General features: G+C 42.0%; 1 protein-coding gene across 1 annotated transcript; it reads right to left on the reverse strand.

Annotated features, from left to right (window-relative positions):
* Window positions 1-6,918: 6,918 nt before the first annotated feature.
* VIM (vimentin) lies at window positions 6,919-19,242 on the reverse strand. Its single transcript, XM_081969864.1, has 9 exons — window positions 18,608-19,242; window positions 16,988-17,048; window positions 11,153-11,248; window positions 10,907-11,068; window positions 9,571-9,696; window positions 8,958-9,178; window positions 8,815-8,858; window positions 8,233-8,315; window positions 6,919-7,457 (listed from the first exon to the last, which is right to left on the reverse strand). The coding sequence occupies exons 1-9, from the start codon at window positions 19,138-19,140 to the stop codon at window positions 7,419-7,421; spliced, it is 1,365 nt and encodes a 454-aa protein (XP_081825990.1). The 5' UTR covers window positions 19,141-19,242; the 3' UTR covers window positions 6,919-7,418.
* Window positions 19,243-20,262: the final 1,020 nt, after the last annotated feature.

A 20,262-nucleotide genomic window follows, 5' to 3' on the forward strand; every position in this document is an offset into this window, starting at 1 on the left:
TTTTTTTAGGTGCAGGAGGAAGCAGGTGTGGTTACCTTAAGGCTGATGGGCCCTTTAACTGCAACCTGGATCCAGTGAAGGCAGGGAGTTCTGTCTCTCTGGGTGCCTGGAAATGTTTCCAGTGCACTCTTGCTAGCCCCAGCGCTGCCCATGGCGCCAGGCAACCTTATTCCGCATCTCACCTTGTGGCTATGGAGCAGGCAGTGACCACAGTTTGCGCTCCACCAGGCCTGGAGCTCAGGTGATGCTCAGGCTGCTGCTACAATGAGGCAAAAAGTCACGGGGCCCGTCAAAATCGACTCCCCCCGCCGCCCTGCCACTACTCGGCGGCGGCTGCTTCAGAAAAGGGCAATTGTGGAAGATTGTGGGAGGCATGTGCTTATGATAGAAGGAAAGCCCAGTCTGTCCCTTTCGAGCAATCAAATGTCTGTGTGAGTGAGAGAGAATGAGAGAAAAAGAGAAACAACGGAGCGGAGTAACAAGAATTGCAGACAATGCTGTTTGAAAGGGTCCCCCTCCTCTCTCTCTCTCTCTCACACACACACACAGACATTTGATGAAAAATGGTGGAGCACAACTGAGTAAGGGGATTGACCAGCTCAGTGCCTGCTCAGGGTGGCGCCCCAAGGCCTGGCCTGCTCCATAGCAAGTAGTGTTATTAAAACAATGCACTGGCGAGATTATCATTGAGGTGGGTAGTCAGAGACTACATGCAGCCCCAGTCTTCTTTTTTCACAAGGATCAGAGACACCATCACTACCATCACAAGTTCATGCTGCTGTTATTTGGCAGGAAATTTCAAATTTGGGGAAATAGTTTTTCCCTTCCAAAATTCAAGCTGAAGTAAGTTTGTTAATAGTCTGATGATCTAGATGCACCAATTGCAAGGGCATCCACAGGAAGGTCAAAGGGCAGCTGTGATCATGCGAATAAAGCCCTATCTCCTTTTTTGGGTCACATGTAACACTCATGAAAAGATGGTGTGATCTCACATGATCATTTTGCTTTTTGAACTTCCTCTATGGATACTCCCAGAATGGATGCATCTGAAAATCAGTAATATTTGAGAGACAAATACAGAAAGTTCAATTTCTGGACTAGCTATGCATCCCAAACATGGGAGTAAGATGTGTGACCTTCAGCTCCAGAATTGAAGTTCTGGAGTTGGGAGTTGAAAAGTCCACACATCTTATTTGCCATGTTGATAAAACAGGAAGCTAGAAAGCATACAGTGGTATAAAATCACAGGAAGGGGCAGTATCAAGACATTTGAGTTTTAAGAGTAAGGAGGGGAGACAAGGCCTATGTGATTTTTCCACCTTTATAATTACCCAATTAGTTAAAAGATTTAAATAAAAATAGGGTGCTGCTTCCTGCATGAATTGAGACACCCATCTAACAAATATTACAACACAAGCATTACTGCAGGCTTAACTGAGAATTATTGGCAATATGGCTCTCCAGGGCATAGAAAGCTGCATAGAGGAAAAAACGGACTGTAAACATAGAGCCTTCAGTCTGGGAGGCACCACAATTACCAGGGGAACTAATCTGTGCTTGGCAGGCAAAGCAGCTGGGAGGAAAAGAAAAGCCTAACCAACGAATAAATTCATCCTCTATTGTATGTGCATGCATTCACACAGACACACTTATCCCACCATGATTGCCTTTGCTTGCTCCTATTAGTATAGTCACGTTTGCAAAAATAATGTTTCTTTTCATGAACAATTTAGAGTAGATTGCAAGAATAAAAAAGAGCCACCTTAAGATTTTAATATAAAATAGGAAGGTAGTTTTGTGAAAAAGGCCATGAAGCAGTCTTCCATCGCTGTTTTTTTGTTGGTTACTTGTACAATTTTGCAGCACCCATCCAAATAATAACCCAACCTACCTTTAGAAAGGATTACAGGATGTTATAGTCCATTTTTGAACTATAGTTTATGGTACATACTGACAGCCAGTATAGTAAGTTCCACCAAGGTCCTCCAATCCAGCGGGAAAATACTCAAAGGTGATTGAGCCCTATAAAAGGGCCTCTGACAAACAGAGCAGCACTGGATTATACATAGTTCATTCTAATAAAGAGCTGTTGTTTACTGCTATGCCACAGTCTGCCTCATCCATTCACCCGATCTAACATTGGCAATGAGGATGGAATTGGAAGGCAACTAGGCACGAAAAGAGCTGACAGACAATCCAGCACAACAATCCAGCCAGAGTGAGTGTGGCATCGAGTGGCCATCTTTAAGTGGCAAATTCAATTCTGCCTTGACTGAACAAGATGCCAATGCATGCCTCACCATCTCCTTACAACCCAGAAACCGAACACCGGGATTCCTATATGATGAGGTTTGAGTGCTTCTTAGAAGTGAAAGCCCTCCTGGGGCTCTCTGATAACCGTACGAGAGCCATGTTCTTGAGCTACTGTGAGTCAGAGGTATTCAACACCACCAAAGACCTATCCGAGCCAACGCCAGTACAGACTGTCACCTGGTCAGTGCTTCAACACACGCTAAGAACACACTACGCTCCCAAACCTTCTAAACACATGTGGAGGCATGAATTCAACCTCCGAAACCAAAAGGAAGGGAAGAGCATAAACCAATGCTTTGCCATGCTTAGAAAATCCACAGCATATTGTGAGTTTTGTGACCTAGAAAAACTATTGGTGGACAGAATAATTTGTGGAGTGTGAGACATTAATTTGCAAAGGAGATTGCTGGCATAAACAAATCTCATTCTGCAAATTGCACTGGACAAAGCCAGGGCCACAGAGTCCTCGACCAAGTCGATGGAAATGCTGCAAAGGCAGAACAGACCAAAAAGCGCACTCAGATCTAAAGAAGTCCATCACGACAAGGTTTGCTGCATGCGCATGGAGAAGAGAAAAATGACACGAGATTTTGGAAGCCATTTCCCGCATTGCGCCAGCTGTGGGGGCAACCACCAGAGATCTGCCTGCCGTTTCTGAGATGCAATATGCCAACGTTGCGACCATAAAGGACATCTCGCAAGAGTCTGCAGGAGTGAGTTCCCAGCTGCACCATTGCTGAAACCTTCTGCCTTCCAGGCTGCACAAACAAAGCTGCCCAGGCGAGAGGCATGGAAGCCCCGGCAATGGTACGAGAAGACAGACTTCAACAACACCTGCCAGACAACAATTGGGCAAACCAGCACCCCACGGAACAAGAAGATGTCGGTCACCATCCTCCTTAAAAGGTTGCCATGCAGCATGGAGATTGACACAATATTGTCCTGGGCCACAGAAGCAAGCCATTCCGAGCATCAGGAAGCACAAGCTGAGGCTTCAGGAATTGTGCCTCAGTAACTATCAGGAGAACCATATCCCCTTTTTGGGACAGGGCACTTTCTGTGTCCAATTTAAAAACTTTGATGGCTTGCTTCCTGTAACAGTGGTCAGCAGGTCACTACAAAGCCTCCTTAGTTTAGACTGGTTCAAGTCCCTGGGCTTGGGGGTTACCGGCATCAACACCGTTTGTGATGACAGACCGAAGACCTGCTGAGAGATTTCGAGAACATCTTCAGCGGCGGTCTTCGCAAGTATTTGGAGACCCCAATAACATTCAATCTAGACCCCATTCGATTAAAGCACCAGAGGGTCCCCTTTGCCCTCCGACCAAAAATTGATCAAGAATTAGATAAACTAATTGGCCAGGGTATTCTGGAGCCAGTCGATCATGTCTGCTGGGAGACCCCCTATTGTGACCCTGGTAAAGTCTGACAGGTCTGTCAGCATCTGAGCGGACTACAAGTGCACCCTGAACAAGGCTCTCCAACAAAACGTCTATCCGGTGCCCATTGTCCAGCATTTACTTCATTCCCTTGGCCCGGGAAAAGTATTTGCAAAATTAGACTTGGCACAGGTGTACCAGCAACTGCTGGTAGATGCACCACAGTGGAGGCCCAGACTATTGTGATGCATAGGGTTGCATTTAAATGCACCCGGCTATAATTTGGTGTTAGTATTGCCCCTGGACTGTTCCAAAGCATCATGAAACAGTTTTTGCAGAGGATATCAGGAGTCATCCCCTATTTTGATGACTTCTTGGTATCAGCTGTAAATAAGGAGCAACTTTTTTAAAAATTACAAATAGTTTTGGGTAGAATTCGAGACAAGGGCTTCCACTTAAAAAAAGAAAAATGTCAAATTTCTGTGCCAAGGGTAGAATTCCTGGGGTACTTGATTGACAGCTCCAGAATTCGCCCAACAAATTAAAAAAATAAAGCAATCCAGGATGCCCCCACACCTCATAACCAGACCAAGCTGCAGGCATTCCTCAGACTTTTCCATTTTTACAGTGTGTTTCTCAAGCAGAAAGCAACTGTCACTGAGCCCTTGCATTGGCTGCTCGGCAAGAGTGCCAGATGGACCTGGGGCAGAACCGAAGCCACCACGTTTGCTGCGGTCAAGAGACTGCTGTCAGGGGACACATTCCTGGTCCAATATAATCAGACTCTGCCACTTGTCCTGACTTGCGATGCCTCACCTTTCGGGTTGGGACAGTCCTCAGCCATCAAATGCCCAATGGAACAGAAGCCCCTATCACATACTATTCGAGGACCCTGTCAGCCACTGAGCGCAATTACAGCCAATTGGACCGCGAAGCATTGACTGTAGTGGCTGGGGTAAAGAGGTTTCACGAATACTGGTAAGGCCGTGATTTTGAAATTATCACAGACCATAAACCTCTGCTGGGGCTCTTGGCTGGGGACTGACCAACTACAGCGTCACTGTCACTGCGAATGACCCATTGGACTATTTTCCTTGCTACCACCTCATTCACCACCCGGGAAAGATTCTGGGACATGCTGGTGCACTTAGCAGATGCCCACTACCCGAACCTTTGGACGATCCGATGCCAGAAACCCTGGTTTTGTTAATAGACTCCCTTGAGGCCAGTCCAGTGTCATCTAACAAGGTCGCCTGCCACTCAGTGAGAGACAAAACTATCTCTCAAGTTTTGAACTGGGTGTAGAGGGGGTGGCTCAAGGGTCCAGTGAGGTCTGAGTTCAAACCTTTTGTTAAAAAGCAAACTGAATTGTCTGTTTTGCGTGGGTATCTTCTGTGGAGGGACAGGATAATTGTTCCACCCAAAGTGCAAATTGCAGTATTACAGGCCTTGCACGTAGGGCATCTGGGAATTGTCCGGATGAAATCTTTGGCAAGGAGTTACGTGTGGTGGCCTAACATGGATGGGAAGATAGAAGAATGGGTGGCAACCTGCACTCCGTGCCAGGAATCCAGACCAGCTCCCCCAGAGGCGCCCTCTTGCAAATGGGAATGGCCTTAGGCAACCTGGTCCATCGTACACATTGACTTTGCTGGCCCTGTGCATGTCCAAGTATTTATGGTAGTTATGGATGCCTACTTGAAGTGGCTAGAGGTAGTCCTCATGACCGCCACCATGGCAGAGGATGTCATCAAGGTGCTACGGAGACTTTTGTCCATGCATGGCCTGCCTGACGTCCTAGTCTCAGACAATGGGCCCTAATTCATGGCCATCCAACTTGAGACTTATTTAGCTACCCAGGGAACCAGACATTCCTCTACCATCCAGCTAGCAATGATCAGGTGGAGAGAATGGTGAAATCTGAAAAAGAAGCCCTATCCAGAATGGGGCCAGGAGATTGGCAAACCCGGGTAGACCAATTTCTCCTTTACCAGGACATCACATGAAGTACCACCACTGGCAGAAGCCCCACCGAACTTTTGATAGGTTGACAACTAAGATCTCCCTTAAACCAGCTACACCCCAATTTTTTTCTGATGAACCACCAGCGGATTCAACCAGCAGAATTAGAACATTTAGTGTAGGGGATCAAGTTTATGCCCCAACTATGCTGGGGGGGAGGCTCTCTGGATTCCTGCTACAATTCCAGAAATCACCAGACCTCGCTCTTACAAATTGGAGCTCAAGGACAGGAGAATTTGGAGGCAGCATATTGACCATCTCCGAGGCTGCCTAAACCAATCTAATCTTAGGCAACCAGAGGTAACTCCTGCATGAGTTAGCCAAAGCCCTACCCAAAAGGAGCAAACATTCACTCCTCTCACAGACCACTCAAGCCCGAAGGTACCGGAGTACTTATCTGAAAAGGTTGCGGGGCCGCAGCGAGTTCCGAGTGAACCGCTCTAGGAACTCCAGCCACGCCCCGGGGAAAGTTCCAGGAGCTTCCACCAGGCGAAGCCAGAGAGGTAACAGGTCCGACGACCTGACCGAAGTCCCAGCGCCAACTGAACTGCGGTCAGAGGGAGTCTCTAGAAGACCCGCCTACCTGCATGAGTACATTACCAGCCGGATCAGCCCATCTAACAGGGGAGGGGTGTTACATACTGACAGCCAGTATGGTAAGTTCCACCAAGGTCCTCCGATCAGGCGGGAAAATACTCAAAGGTGATTGGCCAAGCCGTTTGACAGCTCCCTATAAAAGGGCTGCTGCCAAACAGAGCGGTGCTGGATTGTACATGGTTCATTCTAATAAAGAGCTGTTGTTCACTGCTATGCCTGCGTCTGCCTCATCCATTCACCTGATCTAACAGTTTATTTCTGGCTTGCTCCTAATAATCAGTGCCTTTCAAGAAGTTGTGGGTGCTCCAACATTGCAGATTTTTAGGAAGAGATTGGACAGCCATTTGTCTGAAATGGTGTAGGGACTAGAAGACCTCCAAGATCCCTTTCAACTCTGTTAATTATGTTCTGTTAAATCTTATATGATACCAGGATGAATAAGTCTAATCTGGATCGGTCACAGGACCAGAGTTTTACTCTTCTGAGCTAATAGCCTGGGACTAATACTCCAATGGAGAGGATGATTTCCAGGTTTTCCCCTTACACTGAATCCCATGTTAGATACTTCGGTTCTTTCAGCAAAAATGAAAACAAATTAACAAATTAATCATTTGCAAAGTGACTTTATTAAAGCAATAAGAGTTGTGCATACAGTGCTGAAAAAAAAAGTAATTTAATTGAGTACAGAAACTTAAACAGTAGTGCACTTTGATAGTTATTTCAACTAAATCCTGTTTTCTGTAGCCCCTTAACTCATCAAGAGAGAATCAATTCTCAAAATCTAAGGCCTATTATTTCTATCATAACCATCCTGTGCTCATGGGAAAAATATGTAGAAAGGCACTTGAAAGAGTTAAGTGTGCAAAATATTTCAAATGTGAAAAGCCCTGTCTCAAGCCAGGATCTGTCTCAACCTTAAAAGCAGATCCTTCTGATCAGTGTTTGGATGCTTTTTTGAGCTTCCTCAAAAATCAAAATTAAAGTGGCCTTATTCTAAAAGGGATATTTCAAACTTGAAACATTTTGCACACTACTTGAAAGCTGTTTTCATTTAGTGTTGCTGGTAAAGGATCCTTTTGTTTCTGTACTAGGTGTGTTACCCTCACTTCATTCCAGCTCATCATGATGAGAAGTTTCATTGATTACCTGTCAGGACAAATGACATCAAGTATTAGAATGGGTTTTAGTGGACTCGGCTTCTAAACATTCGCTCATGACCTTAAAGAGTTTTTTTTAAACATTTCCTACATTTCAATTGAAACCAAGAAAATTCATTTGAACTTCTCCATCTGTTTGTCAGACAGTGCAGCTCCCAAACTCAAATCCAAAAAAAGTTCTTTCAAAGAACGTTTTGGGAGAAGACTAAGAGCCACTGAGTTTATAACAGCTCTTCTAGGTTTATGGGTCATAATCTTAGAACTGTTGGCAATAGGTGCTGTGTTTGGATGGCTATCTGACTTCTGGAAGCAAAGTGGTGCACAGTTCTATAAGCCTAGTATGGAAGGGCTACTATTTGATAATTTAGCATTATCAAATATTGAGAATCTTGCCTAGACTCGTCTTCAACTGTTGCTATAGAGAGAAAATTACAGGGAATTTGCAATAGCCAATGGCAGTAGCCAAGCTATGAAAGTTTTAATTCTGCTTAATATAACCAACCACTCAATCATTAAGCACAGAGAGCAGACAGAAAAGTTAACAAGCAGTTCAATACTGCCCAAATGGACATGTACATGTTTCTATAAGCTGAGCTAAAATTCAGCAGCTTTTTCTCTCTTGGATGAAGATAAGTATCATCTTAACCATTGCCTCAGCACGATCAAATGACTAATGTCCATCCTGCAAAGCTGCATAAATGTGTGTCTAAACAAATATCTCATTCAAACATTTCTTTATCTATAATAAGGTTAAGAGCACTCACTTGGCCATCTCTAGTTTCAACAGTCTTGATTAGCAGTGTTCTCTTGGAGTGGGTATCAATTGGGATAGACTCAAGATTGGTTTCTGCAGATGCAAAGACAATTGGTTACAACATCCAGCATGCAATTGCCAATATATGTGAATTCAAATGTAGCAATGCTGATTTTAGAGATCAGGCCCAGATAAAACAGAATGCAATCTGGTAAATTAGGGATTTTGAATTTCAGGTTCTATAAGCTTCAGCCATTAAGTTCACTTGTTCGGGTCATTGAATAAACAGTGATCCAAAACATCTGAAATCCACTAGTTGGCAACCTCTCTATAATTGCCAGACCATTAAGTGTTTCAACTAATAGTAAGAATCAAGATAGGAAAAAACTAAAGTGGGCTTTCTGACCATTTATACTACACTCCATCCATTTAAGGCATTTTGTTTTTTTCAACAATTCAGGTGAGCATGATATGGGGCACACTAACCTGTGAAATCCAAGCTACTTCTCTTGATCATATGCCAAAATGATATCTCAAAGTGCTAAATGAAAGCCAAAAGTTCAGTTTCCTGAGACAGCCAACAGCTACTTACCTCTCAGATTCAGGGAAGCAAAAGTTGGGATTGGCACATTAATTCTATATATATATAAAAAAAGGACAAAATTCAGATTAGATGAACCAAGAATGACCATACTGTCACCAACCTCCCCCAAATTCAGCCAAAGTATTTTGTACCTGCTCTCCTCTCCCTCCAGCAGTTTCCTGTAAGTAGCAATTTCAATATCAAGAGCCATCTTTACATTGAGCAGATCTTGGTACTCGCGGAGGTGGCGAGCCATTTCTTCTTTCATGTTCTGGATTTCGTCCTGAAGTCTGCCAATGTTGTCTTGGTAGTTGGCAGCTTCAGCTCCAAAGGAATCTTCCATCTCGCGCATCTGGCGTTCCAAAGACTCATTCTGAATTTTTTTTAAAAAAAAGTCAATATATTAAACTACTGGCAAGCTCAGATTTTAAATTTAAAAATTCCCTTCATCCATTTCCTTTTCTTTATTGTAACACAACTTTTTAAAAACCTACTTCACAAATGCTTCACAACAGTTCAGTTGCCAATTATTTGTTTACCTTCCACCTTTACTGTTTTTACAAATAACTCAAGGTTGCAAACATATCCAACCCACCTTCCACCTCCCATTTAGCCCACAACAACCACCCAGTGAAGCAGCTGGGCTGAGAGAGGCTGACTGGCCAAATAGCCAAACAATATAGCTGGATTTTAACAATAAATAACAAGAGACAAATCCTGAAGTTCAACAAAAGTCATCACTTTCTTGCAACATCTTTCACTTACAGTTCCTTTAAGAGCATCCACTTCACAGGTGAGAGACTGAATCTGCCTGCGGTACTCACTGGCTTCTTGTTTAGCCTGACGCAGAGCATCATTGTTCCTGCTGGCTGCTTCAGACAGATCTGCAAACTAACATCACCATGCCAGGTTATGAAACTATAAATGTACATGAATAACAACAACAACAAAAAAAGACCTTTATCCATTCATCATTCTATGAAGATTGTAACTGGTTTGGGTTGCATCAGGACTTCTAGATATCTCTCTTCATTTACTTTCAAAAATCAAAGGTGCTATTTGCTATCAATATTGCAACGATAAATTTTAGTTATCACCTGCCTCTGAACAGTAACTGAATATGTATGGTTAAAAAAACTACTTTTTCTGATTGCTTCTACTTTTCAAGCATAAGGGAGGACATAAAAGGATGAATACAACTCTTCACATTTAGCAAAAGCTAGTGTAAATATTTAATATTAGTGCTAAATCAGCAGACTCCAATGATAGATTCCTACGGTACTTAACAAGTCACTTCTGGTGGACCAGCTGCACATTATTAAGATTCTTTGAAACTTGCATATTTAAAAAAAACCACACGTTTTAATTAGCTTGCTTTGGAAGATTACAGCCTTAACTCCTGGCTCTTTATTTTCAGAGCTTTTGTTTACAAGGCAAAAGTAATCCCTACAGGATTTCACTAGCTTTTTAACAACAAAACAAAACCCACTCATTGATTCTGTGACATTTCTTAGCAACAGTGCAAAAGGAAACCTATTTCTGTCTTGCAGCTTCAGGTTATAAGACACAAGGAATCATTTAGATTAGGGATAGCCAACAAATTGACCTGAATTATATGAAATATTCTGGGCTAGCATCGATGAGTCATAAATATATTTGAGATTCATGTAAAAAAATCTGGCTGATAATCATATCAGGACAAATTTTGGCATCACATACTTACCTTTTTACCCCACTGAAGTCAATAGGATCTACTTTTGAGTTGGCAAATACTGAACTAATTCTTTTAACTGAAAAATGCAAGTGTTGACTAGATTCTCTTCTAGAAGTAGAAAATGCAAGGTCCTGCTGTCTAAATGGCAAGCATGCAAAAATGTTAGCATTCTGCATTAATATATAAGGCAGATTTTAAATATACCTGTGTTATTTTTAATGGTCATAATTCTGTCTAATTCCAAAATACACATTAAATGGCTTGTGTGCGTGAGTGCAGACACGGTTATTCTTCCTTTAGTCAACAGAACTTCAAACTTTTAAGTTGATCTACTACAGAACATTTTTCTTCTTCTTCTTAAAGTGTTACTGAGAACATTTTGCTTACTTTGGATTTGTACCACTCCTCGGCTTCCTGAAGGTTCTTTGTGGCCACAGATTCATACTGCTGACGTACGTCACGCAGGGCAGCAGTGAGATCAGGCTTGGCAACATCCATATCAATCTGGATATGCTGATCTTGGATTTGGGCTTGCAGCTCACGGATTTCCTTCAGGGATGAACAAATACTGGTTAAGCATTAAACACATTTACCAAGATTGTTTTTTGTCCAGAAAACCTTAAAACCATGTACCTCCTCATGAAGTTTCTTCAAGAAAACAATTTCTTCTTGCAAGGTTTCAACTTTGCGTTCCAGATCCAGACGGGCCAAAGAGGCATTGTCAACATCCTGAAGTTAGAAAGAATAAAACTAATTCACCAACCACCTGGGAACACCCTTGAAATGCAAACTAATAATGCTCACAATACACTCTGTGGTCAATTATTTTCATGCTTGCAGCAATTACTGTCTAAAGAGTGAGTCAATTCAATTTCTTTTTAAGATACTAAACCAGTAGGAGGGAAGGAGATCTGACATTTTTCCACAGGGAAAAAAAAATGACAATTTGCAAGGAAGAGAAAGGGTAAGTCTTTCAGTGTCATTTTTTCTGTAGTACCTGTAGTGCTTAACATAAATTGTTCTGTAACATTCAAACAAGGCTAAAATTAAACTATAATTATTATGTTTCAGGTTTGCGGGAGTTGGAATTGATAATACCATTCAGCATCTTCACTTTCTTTTATTATGTGACAAGATGAGTGTATGAAACTGTCAGGTCTTTAAAAAAATTACTATCAGTGAATTTCCAAACCTTGCTTTCATTTTATACACCTTATACACACAACCAGAATTGGGACTAGCAACTTAAGCTTGTCGTTAAGCAAAGCGGTCACTAAATGATATCTCAACTGTGCTTATGATCTTAGTTCATCTTTTCTTTGCTTTAGGGCCTGCTGTAAACGTGAGGATTGTTTGCAAATTTCTTTTTCACCATTGTTGTTACTGCCAAATGAGGCAGTTGCTAAACAAAGACTATCTGTATGCAGATGTGACACTATGCTTAAACCAGGGGTGAAATGCTACCAGTTCGGACGGGTTACCCGAACCAGTAATAAAAAATGCTACTGGTTCTCCTTAAAAAATGCTACCGGTTCGGGCGAACCAGTAGTTCTGACTGATAAATCACGTGGCACAGCTGATCATCGGAACTACTGGTTCAACTGAACCGGTAGCATTTTTTTCCTATCAGTTTGAGTGAACTGGTAGGTCCGATGATCAGCTGTGCGACAATCAGCTATGCCACACGATTTATATTCACTGCTTTCTAGCTAATTTACATCACGCGGCACAGCTTTCCCCCCCCCCCTGCTGTTCTACTTACCTTTGCAGACTCAGAAAAGGCTTCTTAATCCTTTTTCAGCGCTGCATGGTAGCACCTGTGGTGCAAACCGGTGAACCGGTAGCGAAGCGAACCGGTAGCAGACTTCAGAGCATTTGACCCCTGGCTTAAATTGTTATTTATCCAGGATATCCATTTGAGGGATACTGTGAGTTGTAGCTGAACAACATCAGGAGGACAAATGATTGCTGTTGCAACCACAATGAAGTCTGGAATTTCAGTTGTAAGTTGAGGCACCACATGCCCAGACTTGGATTTTTACCACCGCTTTTACAATGGTCAAATCCAAAATAGCCAATAGGCATTTATTTCTGTTTTCTAGAGGAGGAAAAAAACATAGCATATAACACTCATATGATCATGGGATGATGCAACTGGTTGTAAATGTGAACCAGTTACCAAGTACCCAAAGTATATAAATCAAGGACTACCTTTAGTTAAAGCATAATAAAACACAAAAAGAAATATCATGCAACAGTTTGGACTTTCCTCAGTGAAGTCAGCTTAAAAGCCAAATATAATAAAATACTGTTGGCTCACCAGTGAAACAAATATAACCTTGCCCAGGCCTCCCTTGGCACAGAGTTCCAAAGACTGAAAAAGAAGTCACTGAGAAGCCCCATTCCTACAAATTATCTCAACAGACATGGTGTTGTCACAGGATGAGAGGGGAGAAACTCCCCTAAGGCTTATAAAAACTTAGCAGATTTCCATAAAAGAAGGCACTCTTCTCTTTCTGATTAATTACTATGAACTTTGCTTCATATTCCATTCCGGGTAGCAAATAGGCTACTTCTACAATGTGGGTTTTTATTAAATATGTCAGTTTTTCAAGCAAACAGGAAAACATCCAAAATGGAAAGGGGGGAAAATGCTACAACCAAAATTGAAGCACCGTGTACCTGGCAATATATGAAAAAAATAGAATTTGTATCAGTAACTTTGGTCTCCTATGGTCTTTGCAAAACTATCAGACCTTTCCACAAAGCAGTTTAAACTTAAGCATACAGAAAGCTTGGGCTGGGCAAATATAAGCCAAGTGTATGACTTCATATCTTTTTCGAAGTGCATTTTCCAGCCCAGTGCTCACTGCACACATTTAACCATACCCATATGACTTTCCAGCAGATTGAAAGTCATCTGGATACGGTTAAATGTATTCAATCCTTCTTGGTGCCCCAACTGTTTTTCAGTAATTAGTGAGTCAAAGAAAGCAAACAGCAGGCAGCCTCAAGACTGCGTAGCTAATATTTAGCTACAAAATGCTAAATTATGATGGAAGAGATTTCCATTAAAAAAAGAGACTGTCTCAGTAAAACAAATACATTAAGCCCAGAATGTATTTAATGCAGTGTTTTACTAGCCCTCCCAAGGACTTCATTGTCTCATTTTGCTCCTGAAAGCAGGTGAAAAGACAACTGTGGTCCCATGAGACATTGCTGCCCATATTGAGTTAAGGAAACATCTGCAAATGCTGCCATACTGAAAAGTATTTTGCAAACTGATTTGATTACCATAAGTAGGTCAGTGTTTTCCAACCTTGATGACTTTAAGATGTTACGGTCCAAAATTCCAAGCCAGCAATTTAAAGGCACTAAGGCTTTGAAAAAACCCCACTGCATACGGTAGAGAGAAGAAAATAATACCTCTACTACAAAGCAGGCCATGTAATAGCGTGAAGGGTTTTTTTTTCAGTGTAACATTATGGGGAAAAGCCTGAACCAAGTGTAATTGGAAACAATAGATTACAATCCAATTTTTTTAAAAAAAGGCATTACTGAAGTTTACAGATAATATTAATTCAGAGGATAGCAATCTTTACTGGCACTAGGAATAGTCATAAAATTGTGGAGTTCTAAATTCAAAAATAGGCCTTTTCTAATTTCAATTGAAATAGCCCAAGTTTCTAGGAGAGATATCAAATTCCCACGCTTTGCAACCTTGCAATGTTTTGGAGATTTGTTTTTAAGTATATTTTCTCAGCCATCTTATTTTGATTTTATTTGATTTGTGGTTTTGCAGTCTTGGTGCCCACAGGGATCAGACTAATTGTATTTGAATCAAGCCAAGGTTTGTTCACATTATACTGCCTGGTTCAAAATCGCACATTACTGTGGCTGAGAATTTGTGGAGCTGCATTTTGAACACATTAAGTGTTACACTAGAAAAAAGTTTTCTTCAGGTTTTAAAGTTATAGAGATGCAACATTCCAAGGGACACTTACAATATTTAAAGTGGCATTCAAAGGCATTTACATAATCTGAAGTATTTCATATGTAAATCTAAAACTTTTCCTCAATGGGTAAAGCTGGGGAGTAAACTAGCTTACATGGAATGTAAAACAAAGAAGTTGGGTTTTTTTTCAGGATGAGAAAATGAACTGCCAATGGGGACACCCAACACATGAAATCCAAAGCAAATCACTTTGAGAGCTTGCACTAACCTGAATCCAGTGAAGGCAGGACATTGATGCCTCCAACGAGAAAGGCTAAAAGGCAAATGCCTGCCTAATTCAAAATGTTAGAAGGGAGAGAAGGAAGCCTTGCTATATGCTTATAGGGAGGAGAAGGCCTGGGATGGGACATCTCTTTAGAACCAGAAACGAAATATACAGACTGAAGCTCTTCTTTTTGGAAGCCATTGGTATCTCTGTGGGGCTATTCCTGTTGCCGGGCATATCACTGGGGGGGGGGATTCATTTTGCAAAAATAAGTGTCTTATTTTATGGGAAATCACAGAATTTGTGAATTATGTCCAATTAGCATGCATATTGAGCCAAGGTGGTGCAGTGGTTAGAGTGCAGTACTGCAGGCTACTTCAGCTGACTGCTAGCTGCAGTTCGGCAGTTCAAATCTCACCAGCTCCAGGTTGACTCAGACTTCCATCCTTTCAAGGTGGGTAAAATGAGGACCCAGATTGCTAGGAGTAATATGCTGACTCTGCAAACCACTTAAGGATGGCTGTAAAAGCCCCATGAAAATGCTATTGCTATACAGTATGAATTAAGTCTCTGTGGTTTCAGTCATTATGTAGAAGTGTTATTGACACCTATGACTTTGGCACCATCCTTTCCTAACATATGTAACTGGAGTCTTTTGCATTAACCAATTACCTGGCTTAAAAATGGGGGGGGGGAACATTAGAACAACCTAACACTTACCCATCATTGCTAGTGAAATAAACCAAAACACACAACCTACTATTTTTTTTTAAAAAATAAAACCTTTTATATTGCAGTTGCTTTGAATTCTTTAGGAGGGGAAAATGTCTCAGAGATTGGCAGTTGAATGTCAAGGGTCCCAATGATAGGAAGTTCTTTTCTATTTGAGTTAAACTGCAGCCTGTACAAAGAGCTAAGCTAATTGATGGATAAAGTTGATATGCAAATCAGCATTCAGATTCAGCACTTTTTCTTTCAGCCTTTGAAGAAAGTTTATTTTGAATGAAATAAACAGCTCTGGTGCCTCTCCACCACTCTCCCCAGGGAAAGTATCTTCAAAATTCAAACCCTAAATAAACTTTGTAAAAAAATAAAAAAACACCCTCGGTTTAAGCCAGTACTTAAGCCAGCAGTTAAAAAAAAACTATGTTCAGTGCCTGCGTATAAATTGTAATAGATAAAGTGACCAATACTTTAATTTGTAGGTTCTTAAAATGTGCTTGCATCATGACACATTTAGTAAGAATGCAGCCTTTGGTTAGAAGCACCCCAGAATACAAAAGCTTCTGTTATTTCAGTCTCTGGCCACAAGGCAGTCTCTGCATTCCAGACTGAATCCCATAGAAACTATTAATACCTTTCAGCAGAGAGAACAGATGTTCCCCTTTCACCCCTACGGAACTGGGGGAGGGGGGTGGATTCCATAGAACCTCTTGGATGGCCTGCAAAACTTTTGTCAGAATTTTTAAAAACCTTGGCACTACAAATATCTGAGCAAACAAATGTGAAGCATTAATGTGTTCACAAACTAATCTAAATACAGGACTAAACATTAGATGTAACACTTAAATAAATGATCTTGAAGCATTTGCATAATAATGAAAATCTCAGTCACGTATCTACAAGCTATTAGCAAGAAGAAATCTCTCGAGTTCTGAGGTTACTAAAATAATCTAAGATTAAGTTGGACCAAACATTGTCGAAGCCATGGCTTGCCCCATTGATTTTATTAGGTCTTCTCTAGATCCAGGATACTACAGGAGGGGGGGAAATCTTTCTTCCAGATAGCATCTTAAAAGCTGTCCTTTTCTGTGAACACAAAAGTGTGTATTTATGGCACATAAATCAATATGTGGTATACAGATACTTTCCTACACTGTAAGCTATGTCTAGAATTTGAGATAGTAGGATTGAATCTAAAGTTTGGAGAGCTGAAATCTTAAGGGCCATTGTCCTCTTCCTTGCAGTCTTCACAGTAACATGTGTTTGGCTGGTGTGTAACAGAGAATTAAAATAGGCATTTTAATGGATCAACTAAAATTCTAATAAAATTATTACTCTATCAATACTTGCTGCACAGTCAAAAATGTAAGTTTATTAGAATCAACAAAAATGTGTTTGTATCAAATAGGCAAGGCTCCCCTTCAGGCATTTTTAAGTTTCAATCTAAGAAACTACTTGCCTACCAACTTTTTAACCACTAGGTGGCTTCAGCCTTACTTTTCCAAGGAAAGCTACTGATACTAACCTGCCTGAAAGACTGTAGGGTATTTTCAGCATCTTCTCTCTGAAGCATCTCATCCTGAAGTCTGAAAAAATAATTCAAAGATATTGAAAACATCAATCACAAAAAGATTAGATTTCACAGGAAGCCACACCTAAGAAAGAAAATAAGAGGGCAGAAAATTATCTTTGTTATGGACAATTCTTCTTCATTGTGGTGTGACCAATTCTGGAGTGAAACTACTTGAACAGCATTATTCTTACAAAAGCTTACAAAAACTTTTTCACCTACTTCAATCCAATTATAACCTAGCTTTCCTCAACTTGCTACCGTCCAATAAGCTAGGCTGGTGAAAAAAATTGAGGAAGGAAATTTAAAACCAAAGAATAAATTCTAAAATAGACTTAACATGGCTTTAGCAAAGTAAAAAATATATAATTCTTGCTCAAAAAATTTGAAGAAAAAGAATCCCACATCCAGCCACATACATGATGTAACCTCACCTATTGAGAGTTTTATTCCTTCAGTATAAATGAGCTGAGAGCAAAATGTTGCCTAGCCATGCTACAAAGCATCAAAGTAAATGGGAGAGAAAAAAAAACCCATACCATTTGTTTCTGTGCTACAGACCGTGGGAAGATGACCGTCTAGTGCATTCTTCTGGACAAAGAATTTTATTGTGCTTCCATTTTTAAAAAAAAAAACTCCATAAGCTTCATTCTGGAAATGTCTTTCTTGCAGTTTATCATATTTATGATTACTTTTTTCAGATTAGCGAGAATATGAATTCTTAAGTATTCACTCATATTTGAATACAAAAAAGTTTTCACAAATTTTTGAAACTAAAAATTTGGAATTAACTATTTAACCAGAGCTAACACACCAGTTTTATTTCTAAGGGAGAATTTGCTTATGCTTAATTTCAGCTTCAACTTCTTGGAAACTAAGGTACCCATTTGCTATTTCATTTGCACATATCTAGGGAAAGCTGTATGTTTGCACTTTTATCAAAAAAGAGCCTACATATAGGATACATACTTACCCTACAATCAAGGATAAACTGTTAAACTGGTGTTTTCCTCTGCAATCAAGTTTATACATTAAAAGGGAATATAGAATGACCAGTAAATTGGGAGATAGCGAGAAAAGGCCCACTGGTTCCTTTTCTCTTGTTCTCCATTACTTGTTACTACCACCAGCGGACACACCCATTATCTACTCCGGAGAGCATGCTCTTCTCTGGCAAATAAGCAGCTATTAACTAATAGTTCTAGTATCCAGATAGTTCGTTTTTAGGAACAGAAGATCTCGGAGTCCACTCTTGAGACTGGACTCACACAAAGAGCTTTATAATATCCTATGTCGGGGCTCCTAAACCATGATATTTTGGGGTTGATTTTTAATCCCACTTTTATTATTTTATAAGTTATTCAAGACGGCCGGGGGGGGGGGGGAGAGACATACGCACTACTCTTTTTTTCTTCCCCATTTCTCCCCATCACAACCCTGGAATTCTAGCCAGTCTCTTGGTTTCTAAGGCCAGCACTTTAACCACTACACCAACTGGCTTATTCCACCACTCAGCCGAACGGGACCTGCCGATCACGCTGCCCCAGGACCCCACTCGCTTCCCGGGCCACTTACTTCTCGCGCAGACGCTGGATGTCGTCGCCCAGGTTGTCGCGCTCCACTTCCACGCGCGCCTTCTCGTTAGTGAGTTGGTCCACTTGCCGGCGCAGGTCGCGCATCTCCTCCTCGTAGATGTCGCCCAGGCGGGAGGTGCCTTTACCCTTCAGCTGCTCGAGCTCGGCCACCAGGATTTTGTTCTGCTGCTCGAGGAAGCGCACCTTGTCGATGTAGTTGACGAAGCGGTCGTTGAGCTCCTGCAGCTCGGCCTTCTCGTTGGTGCGGTTCGCCTTGAACTCGCTGTTAATGGCGTCGGCGAGGGAGAAGTCAATCAGGGAATCGCCGCCGAGGCGCAACGGGGGAAGGCTGCTTCGAACCCTCACGGCTTTGGAGGCATAGATGCCGCCGGGAGAGGAGACCAGGCGGACGGAGCTCGGTCGGATGGAGCTACCCAGCGAGAAGCGGCTGCTGGAACTTACAGAGCGGGTGCTGCTGGGCCGGCTGCCGCCGAACATGCGGCGATAAGAGGAAGAAGTGCTCCGGGTGCTCATCGTTGGAATCCGATGTGCTTTTCGATGCTGAAGTAGCGTCGTCGTCGTCGTCGAAGTCTTGCTTTGAGCGAGAGCGGCGGTGGTGGAAAGGAATTGCTCCTCCCGCGCGCGCCCTTTATACCAAACCCGGTCCCACCCTCTGGAGCGTTACCGTAATTATCAGAGAACTGCTTCTCTGGCACGGAGCAGCCGTGAAAGTGCAAGCTGACCGTCGTCTAATCTAATGGGCAAATCTACCAATCGTGGATAGCTTGCGCAAGAACTCGACACTTTTGATATCTTAAGAGTAAAGAGGTAATTTTGCTCTCCAAAAAAACCTGTCCCGTTGCTCTGTTCTATGAGGTAGTTAATTAATTACATTCACCAAACATTTTAAACAAAAAAAAAAGGGTGACCCAAGTATTTTATTGAGCGAACACATTGCGTTTAGAGATATTGAATACTTCCGCGCTTTCCTCTAAATTAACTCTTCCTTTGTGTGTTTATAACTTTTTGTACTTCAGATCGATTCTCTACCTCCCTCATGAAGGAGAACCTCAAGCTGATCTGATAAGACTGAAACCCCCCACCCCCACCCCAAAAACCTCATCTGTGTGATTGCACAAGCTTAGGGCGGTTTCCCGGCCGAGAATTCTCGGCAGCAGGGCGACAGAAGAGAGATGGCGGAGAAGTAGCGCTCCCTTGGAGCGGTCCAAGTTGTTGCTACGAAAACGGAAAGAGGCCATCGCGAAAGAAAGGAGGAGGGGGGAGAAAACTAAGGCGGGGGACTCGCAGAGAGAAAGAGATGGAAAAATGGGAGGAAGTGAGTTGGAAGCTCGTGGCAGGAGTGGAAAGGCGAAGGATCCAAAAGACTGCTTAGGCTTCCCGACGGCTGGACAAAAAGCGAGACTCGCATCCGAACTCCTTCATTTTAGAAGTTGAAAAAGGACGAGGAAGCGATTGGCACTCTTCTCGCTTCGTATGCAGGAATTCCTCCCTTGTTGCCCGCTTCTAGGCCGGGGACGACCTTACGTGTGCCCATTATCAGTCACTTCCATGTGGCAACTCTTCTTATCTTTTTCACGAGGTGCTTTCCTAATAGTGCTGCTGGTGTTAATTTTTTGAATATATTGCCTAAAAGGG

The sequence above is a fragment of the Natrix helvetica genome, assembly GCF_964273705.1.
Source record: "Natrix helvetica genome assembly, chromosome: Z".
NCBI classification, from domain to species: Eukaryota; Metazoa; Chordata; class Lepidosauria; order Squamata; family Natricidae; genus Natrix; species Natrix helvetica.